This window comes from Falco biarmicus, chromosome 6 (assembly GCF_023638135.1).
Source record: "Falco biarmicus isolate bFalBia1 chromosome 6, bFalBia1.pri, whole genome shotgun sequence".
NCBI classification, from domain to species: domain Eukaryota; kingdom Metazoa; phylum Chordata; class Aves; order Falconiformes; family Falconidae; genus Falco; species Falco biarmicus.
The window spans coordinates 21,206,454-21,232,579 of NC_079293.1; the positions used below are offsets into that span (position 1 = coordinate 21,206,454).

General features: G+C 36.9%; 1 protein-coding gene across 1 annotated transcript in view; it reads left to right on the plus strand.

Moving 5' to 3' along the window:
- CSMD1 (CUB and Sushi multiple domains 1) overlaps nucleotides 1-26,126 on the plus strand; it is a 1,210,323-nt gene that overhangs the window by 1,079,272 nt on the left and 104,925 nt on the right. Inside the window, exons 43-48 of the mRNA XM_056344568.1 lie at nucleotides 2,474-2,651; nucleotides 4,297-4,442; nucleotides 6,786-6,866; nucleotides 7,013-7,126; nucleotides 20,015-20,203; nucleotides 24,412-24,558. Coding sequence (XP_056200543.1) covers nucleotides 2,474-2,651; nucleotides 4,297-4,442; nucleotides 6,786-6,866; nucleotides 7,013-7,126; nucleotides 20,015-20,203; nucleotides 24,412-24,558 — 855 coding nt within the window. The remainder of the gene's footprint in view (nucleotides 1-2,473; nucleotides 2,652-4,296; nucleotides 4,443-6,785; nucleotides 6,867-7,012; nucleotides 7,127-20,014; nucleotides 20,204-24,411; nucleotides 24,559-26,126) is intronic.

A 26,126-nucleotide genomic window follows, 5' to 3' on the forward strand; every position in this document is an offset into this window, starting at 1 on the left:
GAGGACACGAGCAGAATGCAGATTCAAAACTAGTCTGTCAGTGGAGGACTGTCTGAACAGAGCAAAGATTTGCATGCTTTTGGAAGCCAACCCTATTCCAAATCATATTCTCCACTGGGTAGCAGATGATCTGAAATGCATTGAAGAGCTTAATCTATATATGGGAGAAAATAAAATTAATTTATATTCATGAGATCATAGTAGAAGCTTGTCATATAGTCATGCTCCAAGACTTTGCTCCTGGGCAATCAGGTTGTCCTAAGGGTATACCATAGCTGTCTTGGCAGAACATAGCTGTCAATAAATTACTAACTAGGTTCAGGCACCTTTAGGTGGATCTTTAAAATATTTACTGTCCTTCCATGTGCAACGTTGCATCTGGATTTAGTTATGAAAGAGCATGGGAGCGCATAGTATAGTATTAATTAATTTATAAATTAGCACGTGGTCTACTGTTAGTATTTGAAAGTTTAGAAGAGTTTTTTATATGCTTTTCCCTTTCAAAAATATGTGTTTCTTCATACATGTCATTCAAAGTGCAATATAACAACATCATTCAGAGTGATTTGTTTATTGAAACTAGACCTGTTTTCTTCTTGGTTAGCCTGTTATTTCTGGTTAGTTTTCTGTCTCCTGTGATTTTTAAGGATCTTTGGAGAAACCCTAGAATCAGCTGTGTGTATTGCTTATTCTATTAAAGTTTTATTTTCTGTGACTTTTTTTTTTCCTGAGACTTTTTATTGATTTGTCATGGCTAACAATGATATAAGATGAAATAGACTATCTTTACTAAGATACAATCAATCTGCGTTCTTCCTAGAGTATTAGACAATAATGGAGGCAAAACAAAAATGTATGCAATCATTGACAACATTAATAAATCTGTCAAAATCTAGTAAACTCGAAGTATATTTAAGTATAAAACTTCTACCAGAAATATCCTATATCTTAACTACAATTTAAGGGATTTTCCACTTGCCACTATATTAGTCTCAGGAACTGTATTTCAATGTACTAAGCATACTTGTCAAAGCAGTCATTTAGCTGTAAACATGGAGTACTGTGGAGAGAGCAATCTAGATTTCTGAGACAAAGCAATCTGAGCATGGCATAAATGTAGGGGATTAGGGAACAGTAAAAAATGGGCTCAAGTCACATTTTCATCATAGAACCATCAGAGCTGATAGACATTGCCAGCTGCCCTTGGTCTGTACATGCAAGCAGGAGTCAGACAATCAACACTTCATTTTCCTTAGCCCATTTCCTTTTGTTGGGCTCCAAAGGATTGTAGTGCAGGAGCAGATGCTGTTGTATTCCAAGATGGGAAGATGTGCTAAATGTATCATACTAGCTAGTACTGATATAAGCGAAGAAAGGGAAGTGCTTAAAGCCTCCTTAACTTGTCCTAAAATCCAGTGATTATTCAAAGGATTCCTCCAAAAAGGGCCACGTGTCAGCTAGCCAGGTGATGCTCCTACCCAAATGGTATAGCAGCTTTAAACCATATGGGAAATGTGACATCCTTCTGCATTTCTCAATCCTTCTTCCTTTTCCACTTTTCTCTTTTCCCTTTTTTTTTCTTTTCCTTTTCCATTACTTGTTGAACAGGAAAAAAGAAATGAAGAAGGTCTGAAAATAATAACATAAGCCTTATGGTAAGAACTAATGAGAAAAGTGCCATAGCTAGACTGAGTGCCCACAGATTAAGGTCTCACTCTAATGAGTGAGACTCATTAGTTTGCACTAATGGCCATATATCTACTCAGATCCATGCTTGCATCTGTAATCAGTCAGTTTCCCCAAACTGGGACTCAAAAGAGAGCACATTATTACATATTTACCACCCTTGAATAAGATCAACCACCTTTTCATGGCATTGATTTGCCTGGAGATTTCATTCAGCAAGTGTATGCTAATTTGTCTCTCTATCTTAATTTTATTTGTCATAAGAATTATCAGCATACAAACTGCAATGGATGTACCATCAAACTTGGATAAAACCTGTCAGAAATAAAGTATAATGATTTTGGGGTAGTGAAAGAGCAATCAGTCTTTTCTTTTTCTTTTTTCTCCCCCTACCCCCTTCCCAAATTGTGTTCCAGTTCAGTTAGGGTTCAGTTGTATGGAAAGCGTTGGTTGGTTGTTTGGTTTTTAATCTTGAATGCAAGCCAAAGGTGCTCCTTCTTAAATCTGTGCTAACTTACTTTCAAGAATTCTGTATAAAAGCAATATTCCCAGTAGATTTTGATGGATTTTTAAAAATTAATTATGGAAGACATTGGGATAAATTATTTCTTAGAAATATCAATACTTTCTGTCCCTGAGGAGCAAGCAACCAAGGAAACATGCTGTCTTTCAGACCAAGATCATCTTGTCTTGTGGAGCTTTTAGAATTTGGGAACATTTTGATATTCCATTTGTAACATGAAAGAGTATGTTTCTCCTACTAATTATTTGTTTGTTTTCTTTTCAGCTCCTTGTGGCTATAATGTAACTGCTCAGAATGGTACAGTTTATTCCCCAGGATTTCCAGATGAATACCCAAATTCCAAGGACTGTACTTGGTTAATTGTTGTACCTCCAGGCCATGGGATTTATATCAACTTTACCTTACTCCAAACTGAACCTGTGAATGACTATATTGCAGTTTGGTATGCAACTTTTCAAAACAAAAGTGGGTTTTTTCTGGTTGATTTATCAGATCTTGCTGTCCTAAGCTACAGCCTTTGCTTAGTATTGCTTTTTAGGTTGTTCTGTGTGCTGAAGAACAGCATAAAACAAGTTCTACGATTATATGAAAAAAATAATATATATCACTTCAAGAATATTGTTTCAAAAGTATTTTGAAATGCAAATTCAGTTATCAATCAGATCTTCTTTGAACTCTGTTTTCTAAGTGAGCGCGTGTGAGGTCAAAGTGATATAACAATCTGCATTATGTTAAATTACATGTTCCATGAAGGTATAAGGCAATATAAATTAGTTGTAGCAGAACTTTTGGACATCTTCAGGCATTAACTAATTTAGGCATTAATTAAGATTTTGTTACATTTTCTTATTATTTTAATGTGGCTAACAGACATACTCTCTGTATTTCTCAAGCCAGGATTTCAGCCCTTGTACCTCTTTGCCTTTACGATTCATATTTTATGTTCCCCTTCTCTAATCTTGGATTTCTTACCCTGCAAGCCCATCTCAACATTGTGTCCTCAGGTGGAGGAAGAGGTCTCAGGGTGGTCTAAATTCTTGCATAACGATTTACTACGCTCAAGAACAGGCTTAGATGATGCTGAAGTTGTTACATACTTTCTCATCTATAGCTAATCCTGGTCCTTACTCTAGATAATGTGCAAAGTCACTTATGTCTCATATATACTACACAGTTTGGCAAAAGGACAGTTTGCATAGAATATAGGATGTAACTTCTGTGTGTCAGCTGCTCCCATATCCCAGATAGTCCACTATTCCTGTACCTATTGCTGTCTGGGGTGATTTTTTTCCCAGATAGCAATACTCAAGTCCATGTAATACAGGGAAAATCCAGTCAGTTTAGAGATTGCATGACTGTTAATGAACTGCTGTTTGACTGCCTCTGGTATTTGCATTGCCTATAAATCCAAGTCTAAAATGCATCATAGGTTGTAGTCCCTGACACATTAAATAATATTAAAAAAAAAAAAAAAAAAAAAAAAAAGCAAAGCCTCCACTGGTAAAGAGCTAACTGTATCAGTGACTTCTCTTTTTGCCTAAGCAATTGAGTCCTAAAATTGTGTCAGCTTTTTGAACTTGTTTGGCTGAAGTATGTGCTGAATTCCTGTATTGTTATATTCCTTCAATAAAGATTTTGAAAGAACTTTTTTACAACTTATTTTAGCTCAGTTCCCAATTGCCTGTGAATTACAAGCATGCTTTCTTTAGAGTTATTTTCTGAGGTAAATAAGGTTAGAAAAATGATAAGATTGCAAGAGCTTTCTCAATTTTATTTTATTTTCAGTTGATGCATACATGAGAATTTTTGACAGGAACAGACAGCGAAAATTTCTGTCAGCCAATAAATGTCTTGTCCACAGAAATATAAAAGCTACTGTAAAGTACTCCTGGTCTCTCAAAAAATACTCAGCTTTTAAGTTAGAGTGTTCTGTGTTGCTGGAAATAAAAACAAAACAAATTCATTTTGAATCATTAGGAAAAACCCTTTTTACAAAAATGTAACCTGCTATCCAGAGAAAATAGACTGTTAATTTCAATGTTAAATACAGCATTTTTTCAGTTGATCTTTTATGTTTCACTTCCTAGGGATGGTCCTGACCATAATTCACCTCAGCTGGGAGTTTTCAGTGGGAACACAGCTCTGGAAACAGCTTACAGTTCCACCAATCAAGTCCTTCTCAAATTTCACAGTGATTTTTCAACAGGAGGATTCTTTGTCCTGAATTTTCACGGTCAGTTTGCTTTATATCATTAACATCTAATTGCCACAATCAGTTAATGATTTTTTAAAATATTTCTTAACTCTGTGACGTACTGAATAATCTTAAATTTACCATGATTCATGGATTTGCTACTTTTTTTAAATAGCAATACAAATTAAATTCTAAAACCATGCATCAAAAAAATCTTAAGAATGTTAATTTGTGTTTTTAAATAAACTATGTTCTATGTTAAACATTGCTATCTAATATTGAGCTTTTACTTTTAAAAATATTTTGGCCAATGTATTAGTTAACTTACTTTTAACCTTCTGTAATAAAATTCTTCACCAGCTGACCATGGTCAGAAATATTGATGGGATGCTGTGGAAGAGATGAACAACAGCTGGTATCCAGCAAAATACTTTGTTCAGAGTTACAGTCAGGGCTACAGGACATGCAAATTAGGCATCTAAATAAGAAGTGAAATGCTGAATTCTAGTTCTAGTTCTAATTCTGACTAATTCACCCAGATTATGTATATTAAATGGAAGATTGTTAGCCTTCTGGCCATAATTTAGAAAGATAGGGTGAATTAATTCACAAGGACAGGAGGAAATGCTACAGAAAGAGAGTACCTGAAGGTGTTTGTTTGCATGGAGAAGTGTTTACAAAACTGATACTCAAGAGTCTTAAATGTTTTTCTTGTCTGTGGTTTTCTCCTAAAAGAAGGGCATAAGGCATGTAACCTAAAGCACTTAACAGAGAAGCAAAAACTAAAGTGCTTGGCTTTAGTCATAATGCGGGGAACGTATAGCTCCCACATAGCAAGATAGTGCCTGAGAAGTTGGCTGTAGGGATGGTCAGTGAAAGCATTTTCCAGCCTTAAGCTGAAGGTATGTAAGCACGTAGTAAGTATTTCAGGGTTGACTTCAGATGATAAAAAGGCAAGATACATACTCTATCACAGTACATACTGCATTATTCTAGCAAGGGAAAAAAAGAGTGAATCTGCTTCTTTTTCTCTGTTTTCTTTTCTCAAGTGTTCCCCGGAAAAAATGGTGCTATAGGTGTATATAATAATAATTACATGAATGTGTTTGTGTAGATACATATACACACAGCAGGAACCGTACAATGCATTAGTACACAGGAAAACACACATGCTTTCTCATCCTTGACCTTGGAAACTCACTGTGGATGAAAAAAAATGAAACTCTCCATGGGTGAAAAACTGTCCATGATTTTTTTTCTCCTTGTGCAATTGCTTTACAGTGATGGGCTATAGAAACTTATGTGGAAGATAAGAGCTGATTCCCAATATTTTGTGTTTCTTTAGCTTCTTGAAAACAGCAGGTGGGTAGGACCGTCAAGTTACCAGGAGAATTTGTGTTCTTGACGGTGATTTAGTTCCATGAACAGGAGAGTTTTTCTATAGTATGTACAATCCGATCACAATCTTAAATCTCTGGTTTGGAGTTTTTACCCAGAAAAGGCTTCTTCAGCTGTTGCGTTCTATTCTGTTTTAGAAACATGTCAGTCATTGTACTGGTCACCTTCCTTATGAGATTGCTCACAACTTACTGAAAAAGATTTGAAAAGTAGAAAACAGACTGTTTTAAAGGCATTCTGGTTTGTTTGTGGGGCTTTTTTTGAACTTACAAAATTATTATTACTACTACTACTACTGTGTGCTGCTGCTACTACTGCTGCTGCTGTTCCTTCTTAAAGTGAAGATATATATACCTGTATCCTGAGAGTAACTCCACGTATGCTTAAATTAACAATGAATATGACATGTCAGGTATGTGACAGGTAATTACAGATTTTCCAGGAAATCTAAATAATCTGTGATTTGTAACAATCAGCCCTATCACATGATGCAAAGGCAGACACTAGAAACTGCAGCTTTGTAGCTGCAAAAATCTCCTCATAAACATCACAACTGCATCAAATCCTACAATGGATCTATAGCTATCTAGGCAGTGTATTATACTATCTATACTGATAAATATATATATATATTTAGATATTATAGAATCATAGAATGGTTTGTGTTGGAAGGGACCTTAAAGATCATGTGGTTCCCATCCCTTTGCCATGAGCAGGGACATTCCAATAGATGAGGTGTCTCAAAGCCCCATCCAGCCTGGCCTTGAACACATCCAGGGATGGGGCATCCACAGCTTCTCTGGGCAACCTGTGCCAGTGCCTCACCACCTTTATATAATGCTGTGACATTTAACTTGGAAAATGTAACTAAGACCATGAGGTTCAGTGCAGCTTTGGTAATTTGGAAAGTGTGAATAGGAATTTTTTTGGTAAAATAATTTTTAACACACCATTATTTAACCTTTTTTTCACTTAAATTTGCAGCTTACCAGCTGAAGAAGTGTCAGCCTCCACCCACAGTTCCACATGCAGATTTGTTTACAGAAGATGATGACTTTGAAATAGGTGAAAAAATAGTATCTCCTTTTCTTTATGTTTTTACTTGAATTCTAATTACACTATTAATAGATTTCATTTTCCACCTGAGATTTTTGTATACCTCTGTTTCACGGTATTTTGGGGTTTAAGGTTTTTGTCAATAACTTTTTCAGGTGATTTTGTGAAGTACAAGTGCCATCCTGGTTTCAGCCTTGTTGGGCAAGATATATTAACCTGCAAACTGAATGCACAGTTGCAGTTTGAAGGATCCTCTCCATTTTGTGAAGGTAAATATATGTTTGCATGGTCTGCATACCATTAGTATGCATCCTTTTTTATTTTCCTGTACATTAACCAAAAGATATTTGGGTGCTGTATTTTCATTATTTTTCAAAAAAAAAGTTTCCATTTATTTCTTCAGTGTCTAAGAAGTGCACATGTTTTCAAATTCGTCCCTAAAATTTTTGCACAGTCTTTAGAATCAAGAGACAAGCAGCATTACCTATTTAACTATACCATTAATGAAACACCGGTTTCTAAAATTAATTTCAATTATTTAATATCGTTTCATGTCAAACAAAGTATTTCTTTTCATCCCTGAATAGTTTTAAAAATATGTATTTAAATTAAGCTTCAAACTAAAGTAAGAAGTTATTCTTTCTGCTTTCACAAATATGGTGACACTGTATGTCAAAGTCACATGAAAAATATGTTCTAAAATAATAAGTGGCAAATTTAAATTCATGGAAGCACTAAAAATCTTTCAATTATTAATACTATGTTTATAATATACAGTATTTCTAACAATAAATTTAAAAAAATGAATAGAAATAATGTTTAGATGTTCATTCATACACAGTTTGCTCATCTTCATGGAAAACAAGTATATCTTGAATATTTATACCCAGTCCTCCAAATTGTGTTTTTCAACAGGTACTGATGGTTATTTTGTCTTTAGTTTGGTTTAGTTATTTAAATAGTGGATGGCAAAAAGGTTTTGAAATATTGAAAAAGCGATCAAAAAATCATCTGTAGAATTTTGTCCTGAAGTACCTCAAATTTTTCTGGAGAAAAAAATTAATTATTGATGAGATACCATCATTGAAATTGTAAGGAAGTCAGAAAGTGATCTGAATTTATCATATTTATAACATAGTAACCAAGATTAGCTTTGATCTATAATATCTAATTATGGATGTAGCATCTTCCATATCCATGACCACCGACAACCAAGTTTTTACTCCTCCACTTTCTTAACTTGTGTATAAAATAATCGGGATCTGTCATGGACTGAGAGACATGGATTCCATAGGAAAGGAAAGATTCAGTATTCATTTCAGGACTGTCACCATAAAATACACAAAAATAATCATAAAATTTTGTTTCTGTATCTTTCTTGATCAAATAACTCAATACTTACTGATCTATTTCTCTGTTCCCGCTGTGATATTTTAGTAAGGATTGTACTACAAATCTAGTTTTCAATTATAAATTGATAGTAACAGCAGTAACTTAACTCTTGACTGTGTCAATTAGAGTGTAAATAAAAAATGAAAGCCAAAAGTAAACTGAACAATTATTGTGAAAATTACTTAGGAGCTTCTGATAATGATTAGCCGTCTGTTAAGCACGGGGGAGTAGTTTATTTCCAACAATTATTGCAGATGCTGTGGAATCTAGTAGCTTTCTCTGACGGTAGCAATGCTTGGTTCTTTGCAGTCCTTTGAGACACTGTACATTGTGGTGAGTTGACCCTGACTGGACACCAAGTGCCTACCAAAGCTGCTCTATCACCTCCCTCCTCAGCTGGGCAGGGGAGAGAAAATCTAACGAAGTCTTGTAGGTCAAGGACAGGGAGATCACTCAGCAGTTAACGTCATGGGCAAAACTGACTGGACTTGGGGAAATTTAATTTCATTTATTGCAAATCAAATAACAGTAGGGTAATGAGAAAATAAAACCAAATCTTAAAACACTTTTCCCCCCACTCCTCCCTTCTTCATGGGCTCAGTTTAACTCCTGAATTCTCTACCTCCTCTGCCTGAGTGGCACAGGGGGACAGGGAATGGGGGTTGTGGTCAGTTCATCACACACTGTTTCTGCTGCTCCTTCCTCCTCACACTCTTCACCTGCTCTAGCAAGGAGTTTCTCTCGAGGAACGCAGTCCACCAAGAGCTTCTCCAGCATGGGTCCTTCCCACGAGCTGCAGTTCTTCATGAACTGCTCCAGTGTGGGTCCTCTCCATGTGGTGCAGTCTTTCAGGAGCAGGCTGCCAGCAAACCTGTTCCAGCGTGGGGTCCTCTGTCCACAGGTCCAGAGACCCTGCCAGGAGCCTGCTCCAGCATGGGCTTTCCACAAGGTCACAGCCTCCTTCAGGCATCCACTTGCTCCAGCATGGGGTCTTCCATGGGCTGCAGGTGTATATATGCTACACTGTTAACTCCATGGGCTGCAGGGGGACAGCCTTGCCTCAATGTGGTCTTCAAGACAGGCTGCAGGGGAATCTCTGCTGCAGCACCTGGAGCCCCTCCTGCCCCTCCTTCTGCACTGACCTGGGTGTCTGCAGAGTTCCTCTCACATATTCTCGCTCCTTTCTTCTGGCTGCTGCTGCATATTCCCCACCTTCTTAAATACATTATCCCAGAGGTGCTACCACCATTGCTGATGGGCTTGGCCTTGGCTTGTAGCAGGTCTGTCTTGGAGCCAGCTGGCATTGGCTCTATTGGACATGGGGAAAGCTTCTGGCATCTTCTCACAGAAGCCACTCCTCTTGTCCCCCTGCTACCAAAACCTTGCTGTGCAGACCCAATACATAGATGAATACTAATAGTTCTGTACTTAGCTCGCAGACTTTCTAGATTTTGTGATTTTCTTCCCTCTCCTGTGTTTATTATTTATTGTTTTTCAAAACTACCCTATATATTAAAGTTACTAGAATGTTACTGTTTTATAAGGTGTTCCTAATTGATTATTAGGAACATCTTTACTACACATGGGTTTTTTTCATTGAAAGGATTGAATAGCACAATTCCAGTTAAGGAGTAGGAGTAGGTTTTACCACCTAAGTTAAAGTATTTCAGTCTTGTATTATTTTAATATGAATACAGCAGAAACTTTATAGGGAGGACATAAAAATAATCTGATAACAAAAAAAAAAAAGAAGCCATTGGAGTCCTTCCAATGAGCCTTGGAGAGACAGAAGACAATGGAACTGGAGGCATTAAAGATTCTGGCACAGTTATTTTGGACAGATGGATGAGTTTCTTTAGATAACTTGGGCTGCAACCGATTTCCTTTCTTCAAACGAGTTGTATCTTTAAATATATTTAATTTTCCTTTCTGGAAATTATTTGGTTTTATTCTTATCCAGCCTCTCCAATAACTCTTGTTTGTCTACGTGATTTATTAGTATGGACATAAATGTTGAACTGAATTCCTATTTAATGAGAACACCCTTGCTTATATTTATGAATATATTTATATCATATAAAATATTGATAAATCATTTAGAAGTTGTGTTTCTAATCATCATCTTTGTGGTGTTTACTTTTAGATAAATACATGAAAAGTACTCAGGTTGCACTCTGAAAACCTAAGTGTCTGTATGGGATAAATACATATTCCTGAATCAGACCAGAAATCCTATATACCAGACTATTTATGGAGTATTCAGTCTCTGGCACTGGCCAGTAATGATTTTCTAATGAAGGACATAAGATCTTTGCAAGCGTGTAGTTAATTAAGGCCTCCACCCAGCTGTAGCTAAGCCACTCCTAAGCTAGCAATGTTTTTTGTATTTTGAATCCTGTAGGGCTGTTTCTTCAGTGGATATATTCAGTTCCCATTTTGAATCCATGTAAATGCTTTAAATCCACAAAATTTTGTGCAGGAAGTTGCACAATATATTTATTTAATATGTGAAGATGTTTCTCTGTCTGCTTTGAACTTGGCACCTGATGTTTTCGCTTCATGTCCTCTAGTTCTTATGAGGAAAAAGACAGTAATGATTTGTTCTCTATTCAATATTTATGGCATGATGCTATAGACCAGAAGATATTTAATACCTTTAATTATTCTTGTCATCCTTCTCCAATACCATTTCCAATTCTACTCTTACTTTTTTTTGAGGTGATGTGGTAATACTATCTGATCCTAATAGAACTGGGAAAAAATGCTACTTGCTATGTAATTTGCATATTGCATTTCAAACTAATTTTTTTACTGCCTTCTTATATTACTGCATTTTACCTGTAGTTCATGATTGTTTACATTGTCCTTTTGGATCAGCTTTACATTTTTTAAAGATGACAGAAAACTTCCTTCTCTTCAGCTGTGCCACTGTGTTGTACGAGGCAAGAAATATATTTATACGGTAGAAGGCCAGGTTCTAGGATACTATATACAAGTATGATAACTTATCTGACAGGCAAGAATAATCAATCTTAGTGACCACTTTTACATCATTTTGAATGGAGAACCTCCAGAGCAGCTGTAATTGAACCACATAATACTTTTCTTATACTGCCCTTTTGCTTCCTGACTGGTCTGTCTTGGGATATTATAATGCTTGGTACCATGATAGTTTGCCAGGTATTGTCTAATGTGCAGAGCCCTAGGCACCCTACATAACATAGTCTTAATGTGCATGAATTTATATTTATCAGTAGTTGACTATTTGTGACTTGTGTTTATACACTTGGAATCTCTGCTTTGATCCTATCTGTATATCCTCTTGCTACAAATTTATTTCCTTTTTAAATTGCTTTTGGGAAATTTAGAGATGTAAAATAAAGCATGATGAGCATGACAACAGCAAGAAATACTCCTGTATTAGTCACAAAATTTGACATACTAAAACAGGTAATTGGCATTCACTGTAAAGTAGAGATCTCTAATCTGGCTGCTCAAAACACTTTAATTGGAGAGGTGATGTGATAATATTATCCTAGTGTGCTGATGATATTTCTGAATCAAAAGTGAAATCAAAGGTGGAGACATCAGAAGTAGTATTAGAGTTAACTCAAGAAGCTTAGTCAGGCCTTCCTCAAAACAGCCAAATCAGATTTCTCCGAAAGCCATGTTAGGTAATATGTTTTTCAAAACAAGGAAATGATAAGTGTGTTATTCTGTCCTGCAGAATTCCTTTTCTTTTGACACTGCCTCACCACACGCAATGACATGCAACTGTCTAACATAAAGATCTTTGTTATTTCCTGTTGTTTTTTCTGTAAGCGTTGCCTATATGTATGAATTTATGCAAACTAACAAGTAACTGCTCAGAATTGACATGTGCAACAATATGATTAAAAATGAATGTAAAATAGATTGTCTATGTCCTCCAATATGTCTAAAGCAGTTGTTCTGGGCTTTTTAAATATTTATTCCAGTTATCATTCCAAAGCATTGTACAATAGCTAATTTTCAGTTTCATGGGATATACTTAGAAGTAAATGATAATTACATATTTTCCTGGGCTCAAGAGTCTAATTCTGTGTTTTGCAGCTCAGATTTTCTTGATTGGTAAACTTCACATCAATACCTAAACTTCTAAATGTATAGGGAGTGGAATCACTCTGTAACTTAGGTGACAGAAGACAGTCCAGGAGGTATTAAATAAAATACTGAATAATATGATGTTAATGTGTTAATTGATTAACAAATACAAGAAACAGTATTAACTGTGGAATACGTATGCCTCAACGGAAGCAATTTGTCTGACATTGTATTTAGTAGTATTTTGTTTGAAATATCCTGGTAAAGGTGAGAGCTAATATGGAAAAAAAGGGTCCAAACTGCAGATTTTTGTTGACACCCGTTGATTGCATAATACCAAGAAAATAGCAATATGGAGTTTATTATTATTCAAATGAGAAATATTAGTTGTTAGCGGTACTGGAAGATGGATGAGCCATTGGTTTTATAGAGCAAGGTGAATCAGTCTCACTGTCTCAGTATCTCAATTTTATCTCTTTAAATATATGTTAACCATAGTTAACCTTGTTCTCACCAACGAGGAAGAGCTCATGGAGAATGTGAAGCTCAAGGGCAGCCTTGGCTGCAGTGACCATGAAATGGTGGAGTTCAAGATCCCTAGGGCAGCAAGGAGGGACCACAGCAAGATCACTGCCCTGGGCTTCAGGAGAGCTGACTTTGGCCTCTTCAGGGATCTGCTTGCTAGAGTGTCATGGGATAAAGCCCTGGAGGGAAGAGGGGCCCAAGAAAGCCAGTTAATATTCAAGGATCCCCTCCTTCAAGCCCAGGACCAATGCATCTTGACAAAGAGGAAGTCAGGGAGAAGCACTAGGAAGCCTGCATGGATGAAAAAGAATGAACAAGCCTAAAGAGGGTGGGAGTGAGGATAGGTAGCCTGGGACAAATAGAGGGAAATTGCCCAAGCAGCCAGGGAGCTAAAGCTCTGATATCAGTAAATCAGGCCAGGTGCATTAAGGGCAACAATAAAAGATTCTATAGGTATTTTGGTGATAAAAGGAAGACAAGTGAAATTGTGAGCCATCTCCAGAAGCAAGCAGGAGAGCTGGTTACCTGGGACATGGAAAAGGCTGAGGTGTTCAATGACTTTTTTGCCTTGGTCTTCATGGACGAGTGGCCCAGCCATACCACCCAAGTCACAGAAGGCAAAGGCAAGAACGGGGACAATGAAGAACTGTAGGAGAAGATCAGGTCCAAGACCATCTAAGGAACCTGAAGGTGTACAGCTCCATGGGACCTGATGAGATGCATCTCATCAGGGTCCTGCTGGAACTGGCAGATGAAGATCAAATCATATTTGAGCAGCCATGGCAGTCTGGTGAAGTTCCTTCCCATGGACTGGAAAAGGGAAACATAACCCCCATTTTTAACAAGGCAAATAAGCAAGACCTGGTGAAGATGAGTTTGCTAGGGATACACTGTGCCTGACAAATTTGTTGGCCTTCTACAATGGGGTTGCAGTGTAGGTAGATGAGGGAACAGCAACCGCCATCATTACCTGGACTTCTGCAAAGCACTTGACACTGTCCCAAGTTGCATCCTTATCTCTGGAGAGACATGGATTTGATGGATGACCACTCAGTGGACAATGGATTGGCTGGATGGTTGCACTCAAAAGAGTTACAGTAATGGCTTGATGCCCAAATGGAGACCAGTAATGAGTGGTGCTCCTCAGGGGTCTGTATTGGGACCAGCACTGTTTAACATCTTTGCCAGTGACATGGATCCTGGGATCAAGTGCACCCTCAGCGTGTTTGCCAACAACACCAAGCTGCGTGGTGCAGTCAACACACTGGAGGGAAGGGATCTCATCTAGAGGGACCTAGACAGGCTTGAGAGGTGGGCCTGTGTGAACCTCATGAAGTTCAACACGGCCAAATGCAAGGTCCTGTATGTGGGTCAGGTCAGTCCCAAGCACAAATACAGGTTGGGCAGAGAATGGATTGAAAGCAGCCCTGAGGAGAAATACTTAGGGGTGCTGGTGGCTGAGAAGCTCAGCATGGCCTGTCAATGTGTGCTTGCAGCCCAGAAAGCCAACCGAATCCTGGACTCTATCAAAGGAAACGCGGCCAGCCAGTTAAGGGAGGCGATTCTTTCTCTCTGCTCTTGTGAGATGCCATCTGGAGTACTGCATTCAGCTCTGGAGACCCCAAGATAAGGACACGGACCTGTTGAAGCAAGTCAAGTGGAGAGCCACAGATATGATCAGAGGGTGGGAGCACCTCTTCTATGAAGACATGCTTAGAGAGTAGGTGTTGTTCAGCCTGGACAAGAGAAGGCTCCAGAGAGACTTTATTGCAGCCTCCCAGTACCTCAAGGGGGCCTACAATAAAGCCGGAGAAGGACTTTTTACAAGGGCATGGAGTGATAGGACAAGGGAGAGTGGCTTTAAGCTGGAAGAGGGTAGATTTAGATATGATATCAGGAAGAAATGCTCTACAGTGAGGGAGGCAGACACTGGAACAGGTTGCCCAGAGAAGCTGTGGCTGCCCCATCCCTGGTCGTGTTCAAACCAGGCTGGATGGGGCTTTGAGCAACCTGGTCTAGTGGAAAGTGTCCCTGCCCATGGCAGGGGGCTGGAACTAGATGATCTTTAGGGTCCCTTCCAACCCAAACCATTTTATGATTCTATGAGTCTTGTAAAATGTACAAGTCTAGTTTCCACCCTAGAGAATAAGTCATGTAATCAGCAGCTAAGGTATACTGGGGGGAGGTGAGCGAGTAATTCATTATGGTGGAGAAAGAGAGCCAGCAAAGGCTGACAGGATGAGCGTTGCCAATTTGCTACATAACCCCTCAGTGCAGCCAGCCTCCCAAACTGTAAAGGAGTAATACACTGTCTGCCTTCCCATGTCCCTGAACTACTCTAGAACGATTCCTCTTATAAGTCCCTGTGGTATGTCTCCTGTGGATGGTTGAGGCTGGAAGGAACTTCTTGTCCAAGGACTCTTAGCCATAGGAAGTGAATCTTGGCTATAAGAAGAGTTAGAGCTATAGCTTGCTGTGTAAGGAGATTTGGCCACTTCTGCTCTAGCACAGGAGAGGCAGTGAGGTATTTACAGCTTAGAAAGACATAAGCGTTTCTTTTTTACGTGAATTTTTTGCTCTAAGAATATGCTGAGGGAGGCTTCACAAGACACTGCGTTTGTCTCAGTACCACAGAAAAAAATTCCATATCCTCTTTCCCCCTTTGTGTTACTATGTGCACTGATTTGTATTAGAGAAATGTGTTTTTTTTTCACAAAAACGGTACTACTTCTTTTTGGAAATTGTAACTCCAGTAAGTGAATACAATAGAATATATGGAAGAAAGAATTCCTACAGCAATCCTGCATTGATCTGTTTCTTGTTGTGTACATGTGATGATTTTTTCAAGGAAAACCGTTAAGCTATTGATTTTTCCTATTCACCCACCAAAAAAAAATGTTCTTAATTGCAAAACAACATCATACTTTTCCTCAATTATGAGAGGAGGGCATGAGGAAACATCTGCAAAAGGCACATTTTGCCCTGTGGTAAATTAGTTTCAGGTCCCTTCTCTAAGAGTCAGCTGTGAGGAATGAGAAAGCTAGCAGCACTCTTTCTCTGTTATTGATAACTTCTACCTGCTTTTTAAAAGAACAAAGGTTTTGTTGTTAGTTTTTCAAACATAGCAAACAGGCTAGTTCCTTGACTTTTTTTCTGCTTCTGTTTTTGTCTCTGATGTCCCTTGTAAGAAAAAATAGATGATCTAAGAGCAAAGCAGGTAAAAGAAAAAGGCAGGAAAAGTAATTTCTGTGGGGTTTTAATATTTTTTTTTTTTTCTTCTTCCTGGAATTTCCTAGTCCTGTCTCTCTTTCTTTTTGCAGACTGTTTTTACAGTGGGAAATTCTCATCTGGAACATTGTTGGAGGTTTCTGAGACGCTCACAGTCAAGGTGTCTGTGCTTTCTTGGGTCGATTTTCTGTCTTCCTATTCTATGACATCTTTTTTTCCCAAAGGAAACTAGCAATTTTCACTTCTCTGGATTGGTGACTTTCCTCTAATTTATCATTGCATTTATTTCCCTGGCTCCATTTCTTTCATATTCTTGCAGTGAGTTTCTTGAGTTAGTGAAGAGTATCTCAACACTTTATGACAGTGTTCTGTGGGTTACTGTAGTGATCTCAGGGTTTTCAAACTGTAATTTTGAATGTTATTCTTAGTTTAAAATCCTCCATCCCAGATTCCAAAAGCGTCATATACTCCAGTAAGTTAATACAAGTTCATGCAGCCTGTTCTTAAGAACTTTGGAATTTATTTCTCTTTGGAAATTATACTTGTGGAAAATGAACTGGAAGAGCACCTATATAAAGTGCTGTGATAATAACCTTTCAGGTTTACCCAACTGTAAAATTTTCTGGAAGAATGTACCATCACACTTCCCATTTTATGAGATCACCTGGCTTTAGTTTTGTCTGGACTTATCTGTGTAATATCCAGATATTTTGTTTGCAGGCTCCAAATCTAAATGGCTATTAAATATTTGTTTCATGATTAATTTGACCAAAGGTCATTTCCATAACTCCCTCAGATGCTGAGGAAAACCAGGCAACAAAAGGGAGTGGTATCCTCACCATCTCTGCTGTTAGTTTTTAGATTTGGGATGTTTACTAAAAACCATTCCAAAGGTACTTGCAACAATCCAGTCTCGTCATTCCAAGTGTCCTGTGCTTTGCAACAACATTTTTGTTATGTTTAGTTGATTGTAACAATTTCTTAAGGTATAGCTTATACAGAGAGGTGGTAATATTCCAGTGCTGAAAAGAATCACGGTGTCTTGCTGTGAGAAGTCTGACAGCATTACTGATTTCTCCAGGGTACTTGTAATTTATGACTTTGAAGACCAGCTCTGAATCCACATTTTTCTCAGAGATGCTAATGAAGCCAATACTGCCTCAGTAAAAGCCATTTTATTTGCTTAAAAAGTCTTAGAGCATAAGCAAATAGTACTGTGGGGTAAAGCAGGTTGTGGAACCATGTCATGTCAGCTAGTCTTTGTCACTGATGAGCACTTGTTAGTGTATGTCTCACGGGAAATGCCGTGTGGCTAGCCAAACTTTTGTTCAGGAATAAGTCCCGTGTATTTAACTAAGGGTAAATAGTTATTGCTATTTATCTGATAATACGTTTCTGCCCAATGATGTTCTGTGATAATTTGCTGTTTTACTTGTACTTTCTGCAGATTCATGAGTCAGAGTGCTTGTTGGCTCTATTTCCTCAAGGTGTTCTTCTCTTATGCTGAAGAATATAGGAAGTGAAATTAACAGTGTGTTTCATTTTAAAATAATGAGAAAGTGAAGATTAAATGTCATTAAATATGTGCAATGCTGTATTCCTACACAGAAGCTCATGTGAAATTTCTGGGTGTAATTTGTGAAAAATACAGGTGTTTCTATCTCAAAAGACAATCACTGAATTAAAATTGTCAAAAGGATTCTTACTACTTTATATATCATTATCCCATAGAGTTTCCCTCTCTTAGGATGTAGTCTATGAAAAACAGCTTTACCTCTCAGAGATAGTCTGTTACAGCCAGTACTGTCAATTGGTAGCAGAAAGGGAGACATGCCAAGGAAAAATTTGCTTGCCGGTTTTCCCCAGCCCACACCTTGTTTCCCCTGCTTAACGGTATATTCTCACTTGTATATTACATCCCTCCCTTTTACAGGCTGACATTTGTCTCTCTGACTGAAGCAAATTTTTAGCTAAGCAAGGTGAGAGGGAGGAAAAGAGGTTTTCAAAAATCGAATATTTCTTCCTGAATTTGCTAGCATGATAATGCTACATATTCTCCAGCTGATTAGAGCAGACTGAAGAAGAAAAGATTATGACAAAAATCACTAATAAGTAGTTTTTACTTTTTCATGCTTTCCCCTCTTATATGCCTAAATAATTGGAGTGGCTTTTAGATGTGTGATTTAAAAATTATGCTGTAGTATTAAAAAATCACAATTGAAGAAAAATCACCCTGTATTTTGTGCTGAAGGCTCACCTTATAACTTAGATTGAGGGAAGTCTTGGAACAGTCAGAAAACTGTTCTGCTTTTTAGTTTCTTTTTTCTAAACTTTGGTGCCATTGATGAATTGGTAATCCTCAGAAAATGCATTTGTAAGTTGCTTGAAACTCATCTCTTTCTCACATGATGTACTGTTATTGAAAATATTCTAAAGAATCTGGGACAGTGAATGGAACACTGTATTGTCCACTTTCTCTTACCTTCCACATGCAAGTACATGTACACTTTCTCTTACCTTCCACATGCAAGTCTGGAAAATTGTGTTTAGGTTAGAGAAAGCACAAGAATAAGCCAGCTTCTCAAAGGTAAAGGTTTATGCACTATGTGGGAAAGTGATGGTTAATTTATACATGAATTAATGGATAAAATTCCTATTTTGTTTGTACTGTTGCTTCTGGTGGAGGGTTCAGATTTGTCTCCAGTGTATGGAACAGAAGGTAAAGACTGGCCATCTTTTATAAAATACAATTTCCTCCTCTACCAGTATGCTTAATTTCTCTGAGAGGACAATTAAAGATTAAGTCCTGACACTGTTTTCCAGAAGTTTACAGCAAAATTCTTCTTGACTGCAACTGAACCTAAATTTCACCTCCAAGTTTGTAAAAGGCCACCTAAGGGGAATGGTCCAGTTTTTAATACTTGTTTCACATAGTTATATGTGAGTTTTCCCCTTTAACATATTTTCACTCTGACAATTTTTCCTCTGTTGTTATGTTTTTCACCTTTCCTGTAACCTTTAATTTATGCAAGTACTTGGGTACTGTGCTAGACAGTTTCCAGGAGTGCATTTCTGTCAAGATACATTTGTGAATCTTACACAGAAAACATTGTTAAAATGCACATATATTATGAAACTCTGGACAAAAATGTATCAGTCTTCAACAGCAAACAGACATGAAAGACCAGTCCTGCATGAAAGGCAAAATGTTAAAGAAAAACAGTGACCAAGAAAAGAATTTCTTAATCAAATCCAGTATTTAGGATATAAAATTTACAGCATTTTAATGTAGTGTACTCATTGTCATATGCAGAAATCATAAACGCCTAGGAATACCAGATGAAACTGTTTATATAATGGTATGAGTTTGGAGTATAAAGTAACAGGGGAAGTGGTTGCTTAGAAGGTCTTTGGTGATTTGGAGGATGCTGTGTTGAAAATAAACACTTTGCACAAAACGTGTGTGCTTTCAAATGATCTGGGGTGCCTAGAAGTTCCAGTATGTTTTCATGTTCATTTAACTGACTTAGTTGTTAAAGGTGGGTGGTTTTTTTAAGACTCCAATAGAAGACAGTTTCCAAATAAAAATTTTTACCAGGACTTTTACTTCACCTGTTTGAATGATCACAGCAGCATACATGAGTCTCTTTTCTGTAAACCCTTTGGGATGAAATATTTCTGGATTAATGTTTTACCATAATTAGTATCCTGTTCCATAAATGCAAGGTTTATAAAGGTGGTCCTGTTTTCCTGTTTGTGCTAAAGGGATCTTTATTGTTCCTTCCACCTGGAATGTGATTTTAACATGTTTTCTTCTGGAAACTGAATATGAAGCATACATATATCTGAAAAACAAAACTACTTTTTTTCACAAAAGGAAACACTTTATTTCATTGCTATTGTTGTTGTTTTTCTTGTGTCCTTTGTAGCACAATGTCCAGCAAATGAAATCCGTACAGAATCATCAGGAGTGATCCTTAGTCCAGGATACCCAGGCACCTATCCCAATTCTCAGACCTGTTCTTGGACTATAAAGGTTGAGCCAGGATATAACATTTCCATCTTTGTAGAAATGTTTCAAAGTGAAAAGCAATTTGATGAGCTGGAAGTATTTGATGGTAAGAGAGATTTGTATTCTGTCTAACCACAAAAGAACAAATACTGGGTTGAGCGGGACTTGATTTCCAGTTATTGGTTTCATAATGCAGTGATACATCTGAAACTTAAACCATAGTCCAGTATTCCTATTACTTTTTTCTTAAATGTAGATCTGTTAGCCAAAGAAGATTTTTATAGATGTATTCAAGACAAAGAAGCTTTTAAATATTCTTAGGTATTGTTAGAGGTGAAGCAGTAGCAGCTACAGCACCCCTGTGAAAGTCAACACATTTTCTGTTTCCTGGGAAGTGTATGGAGATGTCTGAAAGGAGATGTTAACGTGCTGGTTTGTAATGGATCTTTTCTGGTGAGGAAATATTTTGGGGTTATAATTTCATTTGTCTAATTTAATAAAATTTAGTCTAAGTACTCAAATTTGAATCCGAATACCCAGTCTACTTTCTCCATAGCATGGCAGAACTGGTGCTGCACATTGTTTGAATATACCTCTATTAAAGTATTTGACCATCTGTTTAGGGACAAGGAGTGGAGAAATGATAAAACCTCAATTTCTAGTGTTACTCACAGCAGCACCTCTCAAAGGGCCCTGTATAATTTACATTCTATTCTTATTTTCTGCTGAATTCTGAGCTTATTATTACTTGTTCTCTTGCCATTGATTGATGAGAGGAACTAGTCCCTGATTGTTAATATATTTTTATTCATTTGCAGACCATTATCGTATCTTCCCTCATTAACCAAGAATACATGATAACTATGATAGAACTAATTAGTATTCACAATGGGAGTTTCATAACATGAGAAATATTAAAAGGTCCTATCTTTTGAGGTATCTTGCTCTAAGTATTTTTCTTAAGTAGTAGTTTTTTAATCTCTAAAATTATTAAATTTTGTTCACTTTTTGATAACAGCATTCTAAAAAAAAAAAACCCCACAATATTTTTCATTGTTTTTAAAATGCAAGTTCATTAGCATTTTTTGTTTGTTTCTTTATAACATGTGTTGGCCCATGTCAGGTGAGTGGAGGAAGTAGACTGAAAAAATATATTAAGACTGACTTTTCCTCCACTCTGCTTTTTATGACAATATGTAGTGTGCCTGGAACTTTTCTAGTGGCCTGATCTTTTTGTTTTCTTTTTGTTTTGAAAAATTCCATTGAAACTGCTTAATGTTCCTGATGAAGATTTTTGCTTTCTTTCTTATGCATTTAAATGTAGTGGAACCAGATTATCAATAATAGATCTGACAGAAGGCTTGTCAGTTACTACATTTTTAAGCATTGTCATTTTGTGACATGAGATCACATTCTTACAAATTCATCTCTAGTGCAGCTTTATTGAAGTAATGTTTTCTACCACCTACCAGCAAATTTAAATGAGAAAGATAATGGTGTATTTATAACCTCTCAGTACAGTGCCATGTAGAGATTCCTAAGCTAGCTCTTAACAAGTTGATACTTAAATATGCCACATTACACTGCCTTGCAGAGATACTTGCTTTGTCCCTGTAGCCACATTAGCAATGTGATTTGCCAAGCTAATTAGTTCCACGTCTCAGCATGAGGAGTTTGTTGGGGCAGAAGGCAATGCTGATGTGGCTATACTGTTTCCAGTGACAGATGTAACTGACTAGCTTGTTCAGAGCTAGCTTAGGTATTTCCCTGTGTTGCTGCATTTTGCAACAAATATATGTCGTATCCTGGGACCTTGTGTGGTCCAAACCAGCATACCTTTATTTAGATTAGTAGAACTGCACTGATCTACACCAGGAAAGATGTGTCACCAAACTTTATGCAGAAACTATATAGAAACCGGCAAGACTTTTAAAGAAATAGTATTTGCTAAGACACAGGTCTCTGATTACTTTATAAGGCAGCTTTGGACTGCAAACCAAAATAGTAACTACACCTAATTGACTACATTGCAAATTATGATGCTTCAGCAGCTGGATGATGATCAGCATAGGCATCCAGTCAATGAGACCACCCCGGTCAGCTGGGAGCAATAAACCCATTAGCCATTCCCATTTATCAGTCATACTCTTAGGAAATCCTATCTATATTCTAAACCAGAGAAGCCATAAATGTACCATGAATATAATTATTAAAGGCTTTTGAACTTGAAAACACTGTATTCGGGCTACTTACACTAGATAGCATTTATTTAATACAGCAAATATTCTTTGACTATTTCTTTTTTCTCACTGAAATAAAACAAAATAAAAAATCTTCTGTCATTGAAAAGAGATGGAAATGTCAACTTTTACCTAATATCCAGAGAAGCATCATACGACAGGTCAGCACAGCAGAAGTTGAGTTTTTATTTCCTTATATAGACAAACTTTGAAATAATAATAGAAAAATCAGACTCAAGAACACCTAAGTCATGCTGGTGACTTTCCTGAACATCATCTGAAAAGCTGCCTGCTAGGTAAGGTACAGAAAGTGAAACTCAACTTCAGGAAAAACAAAGCAAACTAAAATGCATTGTATCATTCCTCTGATTTCCCAATGGTGAAAAAATACAGTGTGGCATGTGATGGTGCAAACTAACTTCGTGATCACTAATAAGGAAAGATTCTCATCTCTTTGTATGTAGTTGATCTTTGTAATTGTACTCTTTTAGCCCCTGTATTTGAGAATTTTGAAAGAACATATACATTCTAAACTGTAACTAGTAAAGTGTATTAAACAGATTTTAAAAAACCCAGGGTGAAGCACAAAGAAACCAATTGAATTGTCATGTTTTAAATAATTTTTTAAAGCTAAAATAGGAACTGACCTCAGCATTCCTCATCATTTACCCTACACTGTAATCATCAAACACTAACTCCCTAATATGAATAACAAACAAGACACAAAGCTTTTTGATGAGGGCATGCTGGGCAGCCTGAGCCTAAAGCTATGCTTATTTTTTCTTATTTTGTATATGTATTTGTTAGAATTTCTTATGTAATTATTATTTAGTTGTAGTGTTGTCATTATGGTGACTGAACTGCAGTTCCTAGTAACTGGGATGTCTTAATCTTTATGATTTGCTGTGGCTTCTCTGTTCTCCCTTTTGTACCTGAAATTTCCCAGTCAGAGAATATAGTTGTTTTATTTATTGAACTGGAGAGAGAGAAGGCTGACAACTGTATTCAATTTTTAGGTAACATTTGTTTCAGTATTATTTTTGTGTTTTCATGCAACATAAGATGAGCTGGTCAGGCTGCAGCTGCTCAAACTCAGCAAAAATGAATGAAGCAGCCTCTTTATTCGAAATAGCTGCTGTGGCCAAGATAGTGTTGGTTGAATATGGTTTTCCTGAACTTGAAAAATGTGGAGAGAAAGGCATAGTGAGCATATGAAAGGGAGCAGTTCAGCTGGAGAAACCATAACCTTCATATGGAGGAAGATGCCATTTCATGTTTCAGAAAGCTTTCAGTTGGAGATTGGTTTGATTTTTTTTTTTTCTCTCTTGCATATATGTTATTTTATTATATGGTTAGCCTCCAAATCATTATTTGTGCTTCTAGGGTTTATTGCAGTGAAGATATTGGTCTACTGCCAACACATTTTTTTAGTGTCTTTTATTTCCCACAAGTGATTTTTTTTACTCTAAAATAATACTATAATAAACACACTATCTTTTAACAGGACCGAGACTTAATAAAGTATGTATTGTAAATCCATAGCACTTGTACATATGTGTATTCCACAGTGAAACTGTGATGATCTTACATGTAACAGCATTCTTTAGCTAATGTGTTCACTATGTAATGTGGTGGTGTTTAAAATTATACAAGCTGTACAATGTCAAAGAATGTGTAGATTTGCTACCACTCAGTAGTAGGAAAAGAGCTTAAATAAATAATGGCTATGAAAGGACAAGAATTAAAAACATAACCTCATGCAAAGTAATTGTCCCAAATACAAATTATTTTTTTTAAACCCACTATTTTTTCAGTGTTTATGGCAAAAACACTCATTGTTTTATATTTCAGTTTGTTTGTATCAAGATTTTTTTATTGTACTCTAGTGAAAACCTAAAACCAGATGGATAGTTTAAATAGAGATCTTTTAGTTATTTCACTGGCAGTGATGTGTCAGGTTATTTCCTATTATTTCCTTGTATATTCACATTCAGAGCTGAGTTAAAATATGAAAAAGACTACTGAAACTGGTAGTACTTTAAAACTTCAATAGCTTCTTTGTCTATCTCTGAAGGTTCTTCTGGGCAAAGCCCTTTACTGGTTGCTTTAAGTGGAAATCATACTGGACAGCTGAACTTTACAAGCAAAATGAATCAGCTATATCTTCGCTGGTCAACTGATCATGCAACCAGCAAGAAAGGATTCAAGATCCGTTACTCAGGTATTAATGATTTCTATTAAATTATACTTTGTGGGTACACATACTATTTAGTATCAAATTAGAACTTGTAATATAATGTCTGTTTCTCTGAAGAGAATTGATTATAATGTATATTTTAAGCATATGTAATCGTTCTATTGCAAGTTCAAGGTAAGCAGAGGACTTGGACTCTTTTTTCCCAGTTTGCCAAAGATCTCCATATTAATACTTCTCCAATAAATACTTCTCTGTACAACCTGCTATCTTGTCTTACCAGACCCTGGAGCAAGGCCTTTGAAATGTTAGTGGGAGGAGTAGCCCTTAGGTTTACACAGAAGTACTCAAGAGTGAGAATTTTTGTTCTTGAAATGGTATGTGGTACTCCACCTGTAATTCAGTACACAATTAGTAGGTTTAAAATTTCCTTGAGCTGCAGTTCACAACTCTTACTACTACTACTGTGCTTCATGTACAAATAAATGGAAAATCGGGGGGGAAAAACGCCTTACTTCTTCAACAGGCTGCAGGTGAATCTGCTGTTCTGGTGACATGGAAGTATCTGAATAGTCTATCTAAATAGCGTCAAAAATAATCGGTTTCAGTTACTTGTATTGCAATACTGGATTATACTCTCTGTGTAGGCATATTGATCCTTATTCTGTTAGCAGTCTGTTTAAGATGTTTTCACACATAAATCTGCAGACACATTGCTCCTAAAAGGCTTGGTTTAGGAATTATTTACATGATGGAGAGGGAGAGGGAGGTGAAAATTACTGTATGTTGTTAACATTTGCATTTTCTGTGTTTGGACTTGATTAGGAATGTAAAGGTTGTAAGTGTTAATTTTGGTGGGTAATAATTGTCGATATAAATTAGGTAGAGAAAGGAATGATAAGAATGTTTCAGAAGAAGGCTTTATCAAGCAGCAGATATTTAGTCATGCTAAATGCCATTTAGGGAGATGATTTTCACAGAGCTGCTCCTTTCCTGCACTACCCAGGCACTGGCTCTGTAACCTGTGGAAAGTTTCTCTTGTTACTGGAACAGAATTCAGCGCTGAGCTTAGAGAATAACAATGTTCTTTGTTTTGCATACTTAAGAACTATAAGCAGAACTATGAGCAGTCAGGAAAAAGAAACAAACAAACAAACAAACCCCAGCAGTTAGTAAAAGCATTACCTCCACCTTGCAAACAGCCTTTGGAGTATGACTACAGACAAACTGAAACTGATGGTCTGGGGAAAGGGAAGTTGTTTTTAAGCATACTGAAAATTCATTTAGTTTTTAATAGGAAAAAGGCAATTGCAGGACCTAATAGATGGATTGGGAGTGTGGAAGAAGGAACAAAGAGATTCTGTCAGATGATAACCCGTAGATGTGTGGCAGTGAAGGGAGTGAGCCTTCTGTGAGGAAGTAATAGAAGGGTTACAAGAACAGACTTCCTGTAAAGGATTTATTTTGTAAGTATCAAATTATTACAGAGAGTGATTTTTGAGGAGTAAGAAATTATTTAATAAGTTTGTGCCTACACAAAACATTTTGCAGTAGTGAAGAAGTGGCCTGACTAATTGCTGGGCTTAGTTCATCAA